The 18,638-nt window shown below is 41.2% G+C and overlaps 1 protein-coding gene across 2 annotated transcripts in view; it reads left to right on the forward strand.

Moving 5' to 3' along the window:
- Positions 1 to 18,638, forward strand: part of LOC131682113 (cilia- and flagella-associated protein 251-like) — a 42,130-nt gene that overhangs the window by 23,218 nt on the left and 274 nt on the right. For both annotated transcript variants that reach the window (XM_058963338.1, XM_058963337.1), the window contains exon 13: positions 18,281 to 18,623. In XM_058963338.1, the coding sequence (XP_058819321.1) occupies positions 18,281 to 18,616 (336 nt within the window). In that variant the 3' untranslated portion in view covers positions 18,617 to 18,623. The remainder of the gene's footprint in view (positions 1 to 18,280; positions 18,624 to 18,638) is intronic.

The raw sequence follows: 18,638 nt of genomic DNA on the forward strand, positions 1-18,638 counted from the left end.
CTGAATACCTTTATAGAGAAGCTCATTTATCTTGACCACTCCTTGGATCTTTATTGACGATCGATGTAGAAGTATAATTCCAAAATCTGCTAATTTACGTTCATTTATTCAAACATACGATGTAGACTGCTTTGCCATATGCGAAACGATGCTAACACAAGATTTATTCTTTGACGTTCCGTCTTTCAATATCATAAGGTCGGATAGACAAATTCGAGCGGGAGGTGTTATGCTCGGTATCAAAAACTTATATTCATATCGTCGAATTAATCTTCCCAATATTCTACCCATCGAAGCTATAGCTTGTTCAATGACGATTAAAAACGAACTGTTCAACATTGCTGCGGTATACATTCCACCATTACCTAACAAACTAGATCCTCAAAAGTTGAGAGAACTGATTGCGCGCCTTCCCCACCCAACATTCATACTTGGAGACTTCAATTCGCATGGATGTATATGGGGAGAATCTACCGACGATGCTAGATCTAGGGTGATTTACGAGTTGCTAGACGATTACAACCTCTCTGTTCTCGATACAGGAGAGATAACACGAATAGCTTGTCCTCCAGCACGATGTAGCAGAGTTGATTTGTCTCTGTGTTCATCTACGATTGCTCTTAATTGCTCATGGAGCACACTTGATGATCCAGCGGGAAGCGATCATCTACCTATTCTGTTAAAGTACGCAACCCACTCAAAAAATGAGTGCTATGTGTGTTGATATGTGTAAAAATATAGATTGGGAAGCATATTCTGCTATTATTTTGGAAAACGTCGAAAGTTACAGGCCGGTTCACCCAAGTGAATTGTATTCGTTTATATCTCAGTCGATCGTGGATTCAGCCCTCCAAGCGCAGACCAAACCGGTTCACCAATCTGGCTCTCATCGTAAAGCGCCGACAATATGGTGGGATAAAGAATGCACAGATATTATTAAAATAAGATCGGAAGCGTATGTAATATTTAGGAAAGAGGGTTTATTCGAACAGTTTCTAAAATATAAAGAAGCTGAGGCTAAAAGCAAGAAAATATTAAAAAGAAAAAAACGGGAATATTGGAAAAAATTTGTCCAACCATTGACTAGAGAAACAGTAATGTCCATACTGTGGTCTACTGCTCGGAAACTGCGAAATTTTCAGCCGGCACTTAGCAATCGCGAAGAATATAATTCTAATTGGATGGAGCAATTTGCAGACAATTTATGCCCTGCATTTGTTGCTGTAAATACCCCAATATTTCACAACTCCCATAAATCAATCTGCTCTCTGGACGATAAATTTACTGTTGGTGAATTAGAATGTGCATTGCATGATTGTAACAATTCCTCTGCTGGATTAGATGATATCCGCTTTTCACTTATAAAAAAATCTACCGCTGCCCGCGAAACTAGTTTTGATAGACGCATTCAACTAGATGTTCTCGAATAACGTAGTACCGGAGGCTTGGAGACAGATTAAAATAGTTGCCATTGCTAAACCAGGGAAAGATGCCAACGATTTCACTTCATATCGCCCAATAGGTCTTATTTCATGTCTGCGTTAAACTTTAGAAAAAATGATTTTCACAAGACTTGAAAGCTGGGCCGAAAAGCACGGTTGTCTCTCTCCAACTCAGTACAGTTTTCGACAGACCCGTAGCACAAGAGATTGCCATGCCTTGTTAGCTACAGACATTCAACTGGCTTTCGGATCCAAGGAAGAATTGGCAGCAGTTTTCTTGGATATCAAAGGTGCCTACGACTCAGTGTTAATTGATGTGTTGTGTAAAAAGCTTAACAACGTCGGAGTTCCGCGGGCCATGAGTGGTTTTTGTATACAATCTTCTTTATACAAAACAGATGCATTTTGCTCATAACAACGAAATCAAGGCTTTTCGCACTAGTCATATGGGATTGACACAAGGGTCGACCCTTAGTCCTTTGCTATTCAATGTGTACACTAGTGATATCGATAGTTGTTTACAAAGTTATTGTGTTTTAGTGCAATATGCAGATGATTATTGTGTATGGGCCACGAGAAAGAAATGTGATGATATTAAACAACATCTACAGGAGAGCCTGAATAACATAGCTAGTTGGGCAGACCAGATTGGAGTTAGATGTTCAGTAGCCAAAACTGAAATGGTAGTTTTCTCGAGAAAACGTCCTGCTTCATCTATTCAATTATTCTTATATGATGTTGTGATCACGCAATCTCTAACTTTAAAGTATCTTGGTCTCTGGTTTGACTCCAAATGTACCTGGAAAGCTCATGTGGAATATTTGATGAGTAAATGTCAACGACGTACACACTTTTTGAAGACAATTTCTAGCACATGGTGGGGTGCGCAACCCTCGGACATGATTATGTTGTACAAGACAACAATTCTTTCGGTCATAGAGTACGGATGTGTTGCGTTCCAAATGATGGCTAAAACTCATTTGGCAAAAATTGAACGTGTGCAATACCGTTGCCTGAGAATATGTCTAGGTTTGATGATTTCGACCCATACCATGTCTGTGGAGATTATAGCTGGTGTCCCACCATTATTTATCCGTTTCTGTCAACTAAACTCTCGATATTTAATTTCCTGTCATGTCAGGTCCATAAAAATCATAGAAAGGCTTGATTTGCTTTTTGAGGTAAACCCACAATGCAAGTTTTTATTTGTCTATAGAGAATGTTTGTCGATTCCGTCATCAACATCTAGCCTAATTCATTATTATGATCTTTCCATACAATCTCGCACTTATGTAATCCCATCAGATACATCTCTTATTCGCGATATGAAATCCATTCCGGATTATATCCGTCCATCTCCAATAAAACTTTTGTGCGATAAAAAAATGTCTTCTTTCCCACAAGAAAACATATTTTTCACAGACGGCTCGATGATGAACGACTCCACAGGCTTTGGAGTTTATAACAGCCAACATGAAGCTTTCTTCAAACTTGAAAGCCCATGTTCTGTGTATACAGCCGAACTAACTGCTATTCTGTATGTGTGCGAGTATATCCGGTCCCTTCCTCAAGGGAACTTTTTAATATGCTCAGATAGTTACAGCTCAATTAAAGCTTTGGAGTCGATAAAAATTAATAGCAAATCAGTGCAAGCTGTGATTAAAATACGAGAATCCGTCCACTACCTGTCTGAACACCAATCTAAAATATCTCTGCTATGGGTTCCAGCACATTCCAATATAAACGGTAATGAGCGTGCAGATTTGCTGGCTAAGAAAGGGGCTAGAGAAGGCAGTGTTTTTCATAGAGCAATAGAACCACAAGATTTCTTTCCTTTGGTCGATAAAATCGCAACCGAAAACTGGCAGCGAATGTGGACGGAAGGTGAATTAGGAAGGCACTGCCATAGCATTTTACCTACTGTGAATAGAACTCCATGGTTTTCCAGAAAAAACTTTGAGAGACCTTTTATAAAAAATATGTCCCGTTTAATTGCCAGTGGTCAAAATGCGCATCTTTTCAGAATAAACATCACGGATAAAAATCTTTGCGAGTGCAGGAAGGGTTATGGCGACATAGACCATTTGATTTGGAACTGCGACCGATTCGATACTCCTAGGAATAATCTAGTACAAGACCTAATCAGCATTGGCCGAGAAACAAGTGTACCGATTCGAAATGTGTTGGGGACAATGGACATAACGTATATGATGATGATAAACAATTTCCTCATGAATACTAAAACACAAATCTAACATAAGTCTAAAGAAGCTCATAACCTTACTGTTTAACTAAACTAACCTTTAATCAAAAAATAGAATTCTAACAATTTTCAAAAGATTTTATTTATTGTGCGTTTGATATTCGGCTCTGTAATGGGAAACCAATGATCCTAATAAAATTATTAAAAAAAACAACAGGTATCAAGCAAGTTCAATGACAGATTAAGTCTTTCGGCAAAATAGTGCTAGCTGACCTAACGCTCTATCCAAAATTCTTGGAAAGGAGAAAACGGTGTTCGCTTCATTGAAACGAAGTAAACCTAGATATATCTACCACCGCTGCAGAAAATCCTAAGCAGAAACGGGTTAAACACCTTAAACCGAGAGTGCGCGTTAAGAAATATTTAGAAAATGGTTTAGTGTCTTTCACAAAAGCAATTCAAACAGGAACATTCGACTGTAACCCACAGTGAAACAGTTAGTCAGTCAGTGGGAAGGTCGGAATAGGATTGCCCTATAACCTAGCTTTGAACCACTTAGTTAAACATTCCATAGGAAGCTCTTTGGCTTAGACTAGATAAATCCGGGATGAGAGGATGAAACCGATACTCTGTAACCTTATTTCCAAGTCTGACCATGTTGCTTTAATTTGAAAGAATCCATAGATTACTGTATGGACGAAAGAATTAACTCCAACATCAAACCCCTTGAATGATGCTGAGCTAGTAGCGAAAGCTATTATATATATATATATATATATATATATATATATATATATATATATATATATATATATATATATATATATATATATATATATATATATATATATATATATATATATATATATATATATATATATATATATATATATATATATATATATATATATATATATATATATATATATATATATATATATATATATATATATATATATATATTGTCTTCAAATAAATACTTTTCGTACAGACTAAAATATTATGCTAACTTAAACCTATTTTGAATTTGAACATTTCTCTACTTATATTAAAGTCGTAAAGGTGAAAAACACTATTGAAGAGCTTGCATCAAACATCCATTGGGTTATTCTGGCCGTACTGCGTGCGATGAGAAGAGCGCCGAAAGAAATCTATTCTTTCCAATGATCTACCAGAAACGTTGAAGTTCAGCTTTGCAAGAAGCACAGGGCACTCAATGTTGTCTGCGAGAAGATCGAAAATAAAAAGTCGCTGCAGAAAAAACTCTCCTGTTTCATAGTGTAGGCAGCTTGATGAGAGCACAGCGATGTTCATATGGTGGTAGTTCAAATCGATTACGCCAGGGAAGCCGTCGAAGTGCATACCAGACGAAACTCTTTTGCACACGTTATATACGATTAATGTGCACGGTGTGATACGGGGCCCAAACGATAACTCCATATTCTAGAATACTGCGTACTAGACTGATGTACAGTGCCTTCAGACAATAGACGTCGTTGAAATCTCGGGTGTTTCATTTGATGAGTCCTAGTACTGCATAAGCTTTAGCAGTTACTGCGTTGACGTGTTCGATGAAACGTAGCTTACGGTCAAGCATAACACCAAGGTCCTTGATGGAAGAAACTCGTTCTACTGGAACAGCCCTCACAGCATACTCAAACGTAATTGGCGAGAGTATTCGTGTGAATGTGATTATGTTGCATTTCTGAATATTCATAGTTATTCCGTTTCTATCACACCATGCGATGCTCCTATCGATGTCCATCTGAAGTGCACAACAATCTACCAGAATTGTTATGATGCAATAAATTTTCAGATCATCTGCGTACATCACCTTGCACGATGTCAATTCGCTGCAAATGTCATTCACAAAGAGCACGAAGAGAAGAGGTCCAAGGTGACTCCCTTGAGGTACACTCGATGTGATGTTGAATGGGTCTGAAAGTACAGTTCCAAGTCACACAGATGCACTGCGGTTTGTAAGGTACGAGAAGATCCAATTGGTCAGCCAGTCCGGAAATCCGATTCGCCTCAACTTTTCAACAGCTAGCTGATGAGGAAGGCGATCGAAGGCTTTGGAGAAATCTACATACACTGCATCAATTTGTTGTCGTTTCTCTAATTTATTAATCAGCGTTGACACATAGTTCATTAGGTTCGTCGTTGTTGAGCGCTTTCTAACAAACCCATGCTGATCTGTTGTGATGATGTGTTTCACTGCAGGGTAGAAAATATCTAGCAGCATACTTTCAAAAACTACACATAGGGAGTACCTCAAGGGAGTCACCTAGAGAGCGATTGAAAAGCATGGGTATCGGTGCAGCTAACGAAGAAGAGCATTCGTTGACGAAACACGGTTATATTCCGTCCGATCCAGGTCCATTTGAACCGTAAACGCTATGTAGATTGGTGTACACTTCGCGTTCGGTGGAAAATGTTACAGGCAAATTCAAGGAGAACGTCGGCAGACTACTCAGGTACGATTCAGACAAAGGTGGTGGGACAAAGTGTCGTTGAGGTCCTGTAGTTCACATTTTCAGGAAAACCACGGTTGGATGTTTTGTTCCGCAAATAAGCCCAAAATTGCTTCGGCTCGTCCTTCATGTTACTCTCAAGTCGTGAAACGTATGCTCGAAAGCAAGATGCATTCAATGATTGAAATTGTCGCTCTAAATCTCGCACAAACGATTTATCATCTTCACCTCTTGTCCGGAAAAATCGTTTACGAGCCTTTCTTAATCGATTTCGAAGATTGCGCAGCACATCATTCCACCAAGGACGTTTATTCATACAACGCCACATTCGCCTTCTTAGCGGCACGTGTTGTTGAAAAATTAAGTCCAATTCACGATAAAATCTGTCCACATCCTCGTCGAGGGTACCAATATTGTATACTCATCGGTCAGCTCAGTATTAAGTATATTGTCGTTGAGCCATGTTTCCGTTAGCACCACAACGTCATAATCACTAATCGAAAGCGCTGCATAGAGTTGGCGATTCATGGATCGCAGCCCTCTCGTGTTTTGATAAAGAATCGTGAATGGACGATTAGTTTCGTTGTGAGTTTTTAGTTTTCGGGCCGCGATCGGAACTTTGTGGTGTGAATGAGATGCTTAGAGTCGGACTAGTGTTACTGATAGGTGACAAACAGGAAGCGAGCGCGGTTGTCAAGGGTGATTCATCCCAGTTGCGACGATTGAAACTGAAAAGTCGATCTGGTGTGGAAGTCAAATTCGCGGAAGATGATCCTCTTCTACCAGGTAGACTTTAACAGTGATACAGATTTTGGCTGCATACCAACTCCAACTTTGAACGACACGAAGGAAAATTCGTCAAGATTTTTGCCCTTGGGAACTAATTTTCGAACGTCAACGTCAACGTACCAAACCGCGTATGTCATCCTCTGTAGTATTTGGATTGAAGCCGGATAGGTAAAACCAAAATAAATCTTCGTTCGTTTTCCGTACAGCCAGTGGTATTATTACGTTCGGATTGATATCTTTTGTACCTTCAGTGACGTTTGAAGGAGACTGATCAAAATCGCCATCAATCCTGGGACGTTTTCGCGTGTTACTGGAAGTACTATCCTTTCGGCCAGCACGATCTTGAAGTACACTTGGAATGTGTTGCAAAATTATGATTTTTGCGCTGTTTTGCTCCATCTCTTGCCTCAGCTCCATTAGTGCTTTGTTTTGTTCAACACTAATGGCCTTCATGGCATTGTTGGTGGATGAAATCGTTTGACGAAAAGTAGCATTAGCCATCCATTGAGTACAAGAGTTACACATCCAGAATAGATTAGAGCACTTGGCGATCGAGTCACGTATGGCAGCAGATTGTTTCACGCACTTTAGGTGGAAAGACGACATACAGAATCCACTGCAAGCGATTTCTTCCACTTTTGTCAGTTACACGAGCGCAGGCAACACAAACCGACGCAGCATCCATTGCAATGGTTACGGAGAAATTAAATTCGACAAAATCGTTAAAGTTGCGGCTCGCAAATAGGTGTACTCCAGGTGTGTTGAGCGAATCGATGATCGATGAGCGGGATTTAAATGTTGAATATAGAAAACGGGGATTTTAAACACAAAGAAACACTGATTAGGAAACGAGTAAGCCACACAAACAACACTGTTTTTTACCTCAAACTGTCAGACTGTTTTGTCTACAACATTGAAAAAGCTTTTTCACAAAATCAATCAAGTTTAGGAGTTTTTCTCGATATTGAAGGTGCGCTTGACAACGTGTCTTTCGAATCCATTTTAGAAGCAGCACGAGGTCATGGAGTACCTTCATATATCACGAACTGGATACACGCAATGCTTAGCAACCGACATCTGTGCTCATCGTTAAGACAAGTAGAGATAAGGAAACTGAGTGCCTGCGGATATCCTCAAGCTGGTGTGCTGTCACCACTTCTATGGAACCTTGTCGCCGATAGCTTGTTGAGGAATCTTAATGAGCTTGGGTTTCCGAAGTATGGTTTCGCCGATGATTATCATATAATGATCATATAATGATCATTAACACACTTTTTGATTTGATGTAACAAGCCTTATGTGTTGGTGAGCAATGGTGTCTTCAAGTTGAGCTATCAGTTAATCCAAATGAAACATCAATGGTGCTTTTCACTCAACGAAGGATTACAACCGTCCATTACAGTTCTTTGACTCTGAAATTATTATCGCAGATCAAGTTAAGTACGTTAGGGTAATTCTTGACTCAAAACTTAATTGGACAGCTCACATCGATTTCAGGATCAAGAATGCTTGCATGGCCTTCGGCCAACGTAAATGAGCTTTCGGCAAATCTTGTGGATTCAATCCTAAGTACATTCAGTGGATCTACACAACAATTGTTAGGCCAATACTGGTATACCGGTGCCTTGTTTGGTGGCAGAAGGGAGAAGTCATGACAGTCCAATCAAAGTTAAACCATCTTCAGAGGATGGTCTTGATGGAGATGACTGGTGCGTTCTCGACAACACCTACTCTTGGACATAAAACCAATATATGTGTTTCTGAAACAAGAAGCACTTCTTTGTGCATACCGTCCTAAGGTTACTCTGGAACAGTAGCCCAATAGATCGTAGAACTAGCCATACAAGACTGTGGCCTAGAGATGGTCGGATTTCAATTTTTTCGAACCCGAACCCGATCCGAACCCGAGCGCTTGAAAATATTAAAACCCAAACCCGACCCGAGCCCGAAATTATAAAATTTGAAAAACCCGAACCCGACCCGAGCCCGAACATTTTAAAACTTAAAAACCCGAACCCGACCCGACCCGAGAATTTTACAATTTGAAAACCCGAACCCGAAAATTTAAAATTTGAGAAGCCCAATCCGAATCCAACTTGCTAATACGGAGAATCAACCAAAGATCTCGAAGATTTTTAATTCTAGGCACCCAAGCTGGACCCTTGACTCATCTAAGAATAGTAGAATCACTCGAATCTGAAGTAGCACCATACGCATTGAGTCATATCTGCATATGGCAAAACAGATCACTGCCGAGTAGAATCCACATTTATATTTACTATTATTGCACGTCAAATTTGTAACGTTCTGAGAAACTTATAAATCGTTGATATCTTAACCGGAAATTAAGTTAAATCGGCGGCTGGGAAACAGAAAGCTTAATGGTCACAGTTTCCAACAACCTTGACCGTCGTACTTAATCAAAATTTCTGATTTTTTACCAGAAACCATTCCTGCAAGGCAGTTTAGTATAATTTATTACATGTATTAAATAAAGCTATGGCAATTGGCAATTCGTATTCGACAGTTTACATGACGTCACCCACGTTACTGGTTGGAACGGTCAAACCTGTATCGAAGGGTATGAATCATTTTCTGACGTGTTCTTGATGTCCCATCATTAGCGCTAGGACTATGATTGGGTATCTAAGTTATTTTATTCTTCAGATTATACGGTAAGCGCGCCAATAGAGATGCTTCGTCATCTCCAATGGAGCTCTCGGAACGACTCCAAACTTTTAAAAATCCGTTAATGGCTTCAACAGAACACACCACATTTTTGCGATCAATTCGTTAAGTTCATGGAAATACATGTATTTTCATGAAGGAATCCGGATCATGCAACAGCTCAGTCCGGGAACAATCTGACAGAAAGTGCTTGTTTCATATATGTACCACTGATTTGATAGTGGTGCTATTATCCCATCACCATATGAGTGTCATGAACAACGAAACCTGGCGGAAGTGAAGCTAGGTTTAGTTGATGGAACAAAGGTAGGCTCTAGAAAGTAAATAAATTTGGCCTAAACTATTTGCTTTTAAAAAAAATAATGTACCCTTTTAAAATTTGAGCCGCCATAATGACACCACCAAATTTATGAGTTCAAATCCTTATTTTTCCGTTACAGTTTTTTTTTAATTGCAAGCAATCTTAATCATTAACCAATTTGATTATTAAACTTCCGTGAAGGCAGGTACAACCTATTTGTTTAATTTGATCAATTTAACAGTGCTTGTTTAAAGTTTGTTTGGGGTACAAATGTACCCCACAAACCGTTTGCGTTATTGTTTTGTCATGTGTGCATAATTCAAAAAAAAAATTATATCTTTTTTTAAAAGCAAAATATCGATACATAGTAAGCGAGAAACTTGTGTAAAATTGTATAAGTTCCAACTCTGCCGAATAATAGTATATGTTATTGGGTGTAACAAAGCACTATAGCAAAGCAACTAGAAAATGCGTTTGGGTCGGTATCGTAATTTTTGCTTTTGTGGGTGAAAGAGTCAAAACACATTCGTGAATATGATTTGTATATAGTATGCAAGACGCATCATTCGATTCGTTATCTTCTGCAGCCCAGGCTCTTTTTTGGTTCAGTGTATTCCTACCGATTAGTTGTTTACATAAATCGCTCTAACTATTTTTACTTTTTGACGAGATTTGTGAAGTTTTTATCGTTGTTTGTCGTGTTAATCGACTCAGTATTTTGTTTTTAACATTGTTATTGTGCAGTGTGAAAGTGTCTCCTGTTTGCTTTTGTGTTGCGAAAAAATCAGCGAAGAACGTAATTGAGTGAACTTCTGTGACTTAACCACCAAACTTTCCACCGACCGCAGCGCCATCTATATTTCATTGTTCGCATTCTCAGATCGGCACGCATTATGGCAAGTGCATGTGATCACTGCGCGAAAACCGTCAAATCGAATGACGACTTTATTGAATGCATGGGTTTTTGCAAAAATGTGGTACATATGCAATGTGGGAAACAACTTAACAAGCCGTTTTTGAAAAAACTTGCGGAAAACCCAAACTTATTTTGGATGTGCAATGAATGTGTCAAGCTGATGAAGTTTGCTCGCTTTCGCGACACCGTTTCTTCACTTGGATGTGTTATCGCTGCTATCGCTGGGAAAACGGATGACGTCTGTGCTGAGCTAAAGGCCGAGTTATCCAAAAATAACCAGCAAATTTCGCGCCTGGCTAGAAAGGTTTCAACAGCTACTCCAGTCCGGCCAAACTCCGGTACCTCTCGACCACCTCAGAAACGTCGTCGCGAGGATGGCCCTGATCCGAGCAATATTCTTGTTGGTAGTCGAAAGCTAGTCGATAATAGCAACATTTTTACGGTTCCACCTCCCGCGCCGTTGCTCTGGATGTATCTTTCGCGCTTTCATCCTAGCGTTAGCAAAGAGACTGTCGAAAAAATGTCTAAAGAAGGACTAAATTGTAACGAGGAGATAAAGGTTATTCCGCTTGTTAAAAAAGGCATAGACGTCAGTACTTTGAACTTCATTTCCTTCAAAGTTGGAGTTCACCCAAAGTACCGTGATGCAGCTCTTAATCCTGACACATGGCTGCAAGGCATACTGTTCAGGGAATTTGAAGACAGCCGTACCCAGAACATTTGGAGTCCGCCGACTGATTTTCCACCGCCTCCAGAAGAAGCATGTACCTCTCTAATGCAACCCGGCCCATCAATGGTCCTGCAGAGGACTCCGCAACGATTGGCCATGCCACTATACCAAGCTACACCGCCCTTGTGAAGGAGTATCGATGCCGATCGCATACTGGGATGCAACGCAGTTGGTACTATGGAAGCCCTCGATTCCCCCGCTACAGTCGAGCCCTTGCCGCCAGCGTTCATCAGTCGTCCCGGTCCTGTATGTGTGGGTGGGGAAAGGGTCTTCCAAGCCGCCTTTCTCGGCAAGTATAATAGAAATTGTAACGATACAACGGTTGAACCGATTCACGCTTCTAGCTCATCGTACGAATCTCGCCGCAAGCTGCTACCACCCCGTTCCTGCTCTCCGCATTCCGCCATCGGGTTCCAACGCATACTGGGACGCACCGCAGTTGGCACTATGGAAGCCCTCGATCCCCCCGCCACAGTCGAGCACTTGCAGCCAGCGATCATCAGTCGTCCCGGTCCTGTGTGTGGGATGGGTGAAAGGGTCTTCCAACCTGCCGCAAATGGCAAGTATACATCTGTTCCGAACACTTCAAGCGCTGATGTATTCTTCGCTTCCAGTTTTTTGCCTTTTGCTCCGACATCTTGTTATCAGATGCCAACCATTTCTCTCGACGACGACGATAGTCGTATTTTGGGGCACGACGCAGTTGATTCGGGATGCCTCGAATCCCTCACCACAGTCGACCAGGCAACCGTGAACCGTTCCGATACTGTTCGTGAGATTGACGAAAGGATCTTCCTACACGGCAACATGGCTTCGCTCTCTGCTGTACCTGATCCGTCCTCCAACAACATCGAGGTTTACTACCAGAATGTTGGTGGCCTAAATTCAACAACGGACAGCTATTTGCTCGCGACCACGGGTTGCTGTTACGACGTTATCGCCTTGACCGAGACGTGGCTCGACAACCGTACTCTGTCTCGCCAGGTCTTTGGTTCAACATTCGATGTCTACCGCTGTGACCGTAATGCCCTCAACAGCCACAAGACATCAGGCGGTGGTGTGCTTATCGCCGTTCGGCGTGGTATAAAAGCCCGAGTGATCAACGATGACCGGTGGGCGAGCTCCGAGCAAGTGTGGATATCAGTGAAACTTGCCGATCGCAATCTGTTCCTTTGTGTTGTGTATTTTCCACCTGACAGAATTCGTGATTCCAGCCTGATCGATGTACATCTTTCCTCCGATTCTTTTATCGCCTCGATCGTCGCCCCATCTGATGATATTGTTATACTGGGCGACTTCAACTTACCTGGCTTGACGTGGTGCCAAGCAAGTAATGGTTTTCTACGATTGGATATCGAAAAATCTGCGCTTATTAACAATGCCAGTTGTATTTTGGACAACTCTTCGGCAAATTAATAATGTCACCAACGAAAATGGACGTACATTGGACCTCTGCTTTGTAAGTGCCCGGGACTGCGCTCCGTACTGCTGCACTGCACCGACTCCTTTAGTCAAGCAGGTGCGTCATCATCCCCCACTACATCTTGTATTCGCTGGTAACTTAGGAGTGAATTTTGAAGACGTCTCAAGCTCTATCGTCTACGATTTTAAAAACGCTGACTACGACAGCATCGTTAGCACGCTGTTGGATATAAACTGGGACGAAAATATTAGCAATGACGACGCGAACGAAGCAGCGATGACGTTTTCTAGTATTCTTAACTACCTTATCGACCGCCATGTACCAAAACGAACAATTAGTACCGATGAACACGCTCCCTGGCAATCAACCGTCCTAAGACGTTTAAAATCTGTCAAACGAGCTGCATTTAAAAAATTCTCGAAGCATAAGACACTTGCATTACGAAATCACTACTTTCAACTCAACCACGAATACAAACAACAAAGCAGACGCGCCTTTTTTAGACACCAGCGAAACGTCGAGCGTCAACTGAAATCCAAGCCCAAGTCGTTCTGGAAGTATGTTAACGAGCAGCGAAAGGAATCCGGTTTGCCATCTTGTATGTCGTTTAATGGAGTTTTAGGCACCGACACTAAGGAAAATCGCCAACTGTTCTCCGACAAATTTTCAAGCGTTTTTTCCAACGAGCGCCTGCCACCACAACAAGTCGCTGCCGCCGCTAATTTAACTCCTTCTCTAGGACGAACCATCAACCGAATTTGTGTCGATAATGCTGCCATTCTTGCAGCAAATGCCAAACTGAAAGCATCTTGTTCCCCAGGTCCAGATGGTGTTCCCTCGATTTTTGTCAAAAAGTGCATCAGCGGGCTTCTTGAACCACTTCGGCGAGTCTTCGAGCTATCACTCACTACTGGTACATTCCCTTCCTGCTGGAAAGCAGCGCACATGTTTCCAGTTCATAAAAGAGGAAACAAATCGAACATTGACAATTATCGGGGAATCTCGTGTTTAAGTGCTGTATCAAAACTGTTCGAGCTGGTTGTGTTATATCCTATTTTCTTTCACTGCAAACACTACATTGCAGATGACCAACACGGTTTCATGCCTAAACGATCGACAACGACAAACCTGCTCTCGTTCACAACATATGTAATGGATGGATTCGCTGACGGATTGCAAACCGATGCTATTTATATGGATCTATCTGCGGCCTTCGACAAAATCAACCATGATACCGCAATAGCGAAGCTGGACAAACTCGGCATTCATGGACAACTTCTGCGCTGGTTTCGTTCCTACCTCGATGGAAGGCAACTCCAAATCAGCATTAAGGACTGTCTATCTGCACCATTCTTCGCTACATCCGGCATACCACAAGGAAGCCATCTCGGTCCAGTAATATTCCTCCTCTACTTTAATGACGTCAATTTCACATTACAAGGACCCCGCCTTTCTTTCGCCGACGACATGAAAATTTTTCAACAAATACGGGATAAAACCGATGCCGAGCTTCTTCAGAGGGATCTGGACAGCTTTAGCACGTGGTGTGATCAAAACAGAATGGTTTTAAACCCGAGCAAATGCTCAATCGTTGCGTTCACGCGGAAACGCCAACCGACTCAGTTTAACTACCATTTCTTCGGCTCGAGCATTCCAAAACACTCTCACATCAAAGATCTCGGAGTCATCATGGATTCGGCATTAACATTCAAACCACATACGTCATACATCGTGGATAAGGCATCACGACAGCTTGGGTTCATCTTCCGAATAGCGAAAAACTTCAGGGACGTATATTGTCTTAAATCGCTTTACTGCGCGTTGGTCCGCTCAACGTTAGAATATTGTTCAGCTGTTTGGAATCCGTACTACCAGAACGGGATTGACAGAATCGAGGCTGTCCAACGCAGGTTCATACGCTTCGCCCTTCGTCATCTCCCATGGCGAAACAGATTTCAGCTGCCGAGCTATGAAAACCGTTGCCAGCTTATACACCTCGATACACTCAGCATTCGGAGGGACTGCTCTCGAGCCCTGTTCGTCTCGGACTTACTCTCTGCCAGAGTGGATTGCCCTACAATCCTCGGACGTCTGGATCTTCAAGCCCGCGTTCGAGCTCTACGTAATAACTCCCTTCTGCGAGTTCCGTTCAGGAGAACCAACTATGGTTGCCAGAGCGCTGTAACCGGACTCCAACGAATTTTTAACAGTGTGGCGACGGCCTTCGACTTCAACCGGACGCGGAATGCTATAAAAGCGAAAATGTTGTCAATTTTAAAATGTAATTAGTTTAAGCAACCACCATTGGGGCCAAGGGGCTTGTTGGTGAAGATAATAAACATAAACATAAACATACTTACTTTATATACACGTACAATGCAGCGGCTCTACCTATTCCTTCGACGCCTTCCTGTTTCATCTCTGTTACTGCATATTGCTGTATTTTTAACGTTTGTATTGGCGTTTGGTTTTCAAAAAAGCATCGGAATAAATATAATTTTTGACCGGCTTTTGGAAAAAATTGTTCAAAAGGAAATTTAATAAGCTTTACAACGTCGTATAAATGGTCAAAATCGATTTGAAACTACTGGAGTTATAGCAATATGAAAAAAAGGAAATTTTGACGTATTTTCAAGACTTGTTCTATACAAAATGAAATATTACATAATTAAATAGTCAAAACATATATTTTTAAACAGGTTATTTTACGAATGATTTTAGAATAAAATTATCCAATTTAATTATAAATTTCATAAAAATTAGACATACTAGAGCGATTTTAGTTCTGGGGTACGAATGTACCCCACAAAACCGTTTACTTAGAAAAAAAGTCGCCGCGGCCTAAGTATCGGTTTTAAAGTACCTGTCGAAATTTATATTCCATTATAGAAAGTTGAACCGATATTTTCCGATAATTTCCTGTTGACTTGGTTTATTACTAATTATCATGAAAAATAAATCGCAAAGAGATTTTAGATGTGAAACACGTATGGTTGAATGCTCTTTCATGAATGTTTGTTTAAAAAATTATATAATTCAGGGAGTTTGCGAATCTGAAGAGACGGAATTTTATGCAAGAATGAAAAAATACAATATTGGAGCACTAGAAAATACGACGAATTCTAGCGATTCAGAGGTGCTAACATTTGGTACGGTTATATGTGTCATCCATTCGTATTAGAAAGTATAATTCACTATTGCAAAAAGACTGCGTTTTGTGTATAGACGCAAACAGTGTCATGAAATCGATGGGTTGTTTTGTTCAAAACCCGAACCCGACCCGACCCCGATAATTTGTAATTTTAAAAACCCGAACACGACTCGAGCCCGAAAGCCCAAAATTTCAAAAACCCGGACCCGACCCGAACCCGAGAATTTCAAATTTGAAAACCCGGAACCCGACCCGAACCCGAGAAGCTTAAATTTACAGAATCCGAACCCGACCCGAAACCCGTCGGGTTCGGGTTTCGGGTCCAAAAACCCGAACCCGACCATCTCTACTGTGGCCCCAAATGGTTACTTGGGATGAGTATACACTTGCTCCCAGTGATCTTACACTCACATGTAGTTTTCCTTTTAAAACTTTCATTGTGAGAATTCTTCTTCGCGAGGAATGGCTGTCTGGCTGGATGGAGCGACAACTTGAAGAATACGTAGTTTGTTATACTGACGGATCTTTGTTGGAGGGCCGAGCCGGTGCTGGGGTCTATTTTCCTGAAATGAGATTAAACCAATCTCATTCGCTTGGTAGATATTGTACCGTATTCCAAGCAGAAATCTTTGCCATTCTGTGTGGCGTACAATCAGCACTTCAACAGGGATTTTGCGGTAAAAGAATCTATTTTTACTCTGACAGTCAGGCTGCCCGAAAGCACTTAGTTCGGCAGATTCAAGATCGAAACTAGTAATCGGATGTCGAACTCAAATCGAAGAACTTAGCCATTCAAATGCTTTCTGCCTTCTATGGGTACCCGGTCATTCCGGTATTACTGGAAATGAATGGGCTAGAGCTGACGTTGCGACTGACTTCGTTGGTCCAGAACCAGTTTTGCCACTGTCGATAAGTAGGATAAAGCACAAGATTCGCTCTTGGGCTGCATCTGGTCATGACAACCATTGGCGTAGCTTGCAAACTTGCGTTCAAACAAAGACTTTTCTGCCGGATGTGAGTCCGAAAATGTCAAAGAATTTTTTGCATTTTTCCAAGCACAACTGCAGTATTCTAGTCAGAGCACTGACTGGACATTGCAAACTCAATTATCGCATGGCTACTATTCAGCGCGCTGAGTATTATTCATGTGATCTTTGTGAATCCGATTTCGGAACATCATATCGTTTGATATGCAACTGCCCTGTAGTAATGCAATTACGTATCCGGATTTAAGGTTCTCCATACATAGATGAACCTATGTACAGAGAGCTGAAACTGAAGGATATGCTATTGTTCCTAACCCAGTGTGGTAAAGGGCTATAGTTTTAGCCGAATTTGAATGACAATATCTCTTCGGAGGTATTATCGTTCTTTTATCTCAATATCCCCTCGGGGGAGTTGATAAATCTGCTGCTTAAATAAATATTCTAAATCCTTCCGGGGGTTGGAAGATTTATTACTGATATTGTAGCACATGCAGATTGTTCAGAATCCCTCTGGAGGTGCAGAATGCTCTGTTTTGATTGTTCTGTGTAGTTATTTTTCTTACCCCTAACCTTACCACTTCCCCAATCCTTCCCATCAGGAAATGATGAAAAGACGATTCTTGGCAAGGCACAAATCTCCGATCAACACGGGGAACGTGCCATTTGAGCCAGACGCTACTGATTCCTGAAGGTCAAGATTGCGTCATTTTGCAACCGCCAATTTCGGAGGTATAGTATCATTGATGAATTTTACAAACGTTAAACAGCACATCATCTGATAAAACAATTGTGGCGTTGGGGTTGCTACTTTAAAAGCATAATTAATTTAAAATTTCTTAACGGATCTTCTTCCTTGATTCGCCGCTGGTTTCAGGCGATGTTTCAGTGTCGACACATAGTATCTCAAAATCGTGGCTGTCGATCCATTGTATGTACTATGTGGAAATCGTACTGAATATGTAATATACATTTCCACCATTGTATTGAACATAATGAGCCATGGAATCGTAGCTTGGACAAATGAGAAAGGCACAATTGCGCCACTAGGTGGATTAAAACAGGTTTTTTGACGCACGTTTATATATAATTTTCTGAACTTCAACTTGAGCATACATCCATCAAGGATTTGAAACGATTGTTTCACGAAAAATTTCATGCACTTTATTCCCATCTATAGGAGGACAATTTGATGAAGGAAATCGAGCAACAGGGATTGTACTTTCTTACCTTTGAGGAAGTTGTCAAACTGTTCCTGAATCATCGAGCGATAGCAAGCCCAAGTTGCGAACACATCCGTACGGCCCTGATCTACATTACCAAGGGGATTTTCGATGCGGTGTGTCTGACATCCTTCAACGAGTTACTAGCTACACTCGGTGAGCGAATAGATTCGAAATCCTTGGACTTCTACAGCGCAATTTTGTTTCCCGAGTATGCTCCCAAAGAGAACAGTTCCAATGAGTCCACCGATTTCTTGGTGCCACTAGACGAGTTTGCAGAAAAGCTCTGCTGATAACAAGGTGAAGACAAATTTT

Source organism: Topomyia yanbarensis, chromosome 2 (genome assembly GCF_030247195.1).
Source record: "Topomyia yanbarensis strain Yona2022 chromosome 2, ASM3024719v1, whole genome shotgun sequence".
Lineage (NCBI taxonomy): Eukaryota > Metazoa > Arthropoda > Insecta > Diptera > Culicidae > Topomyia > Topomyia yanbarensis.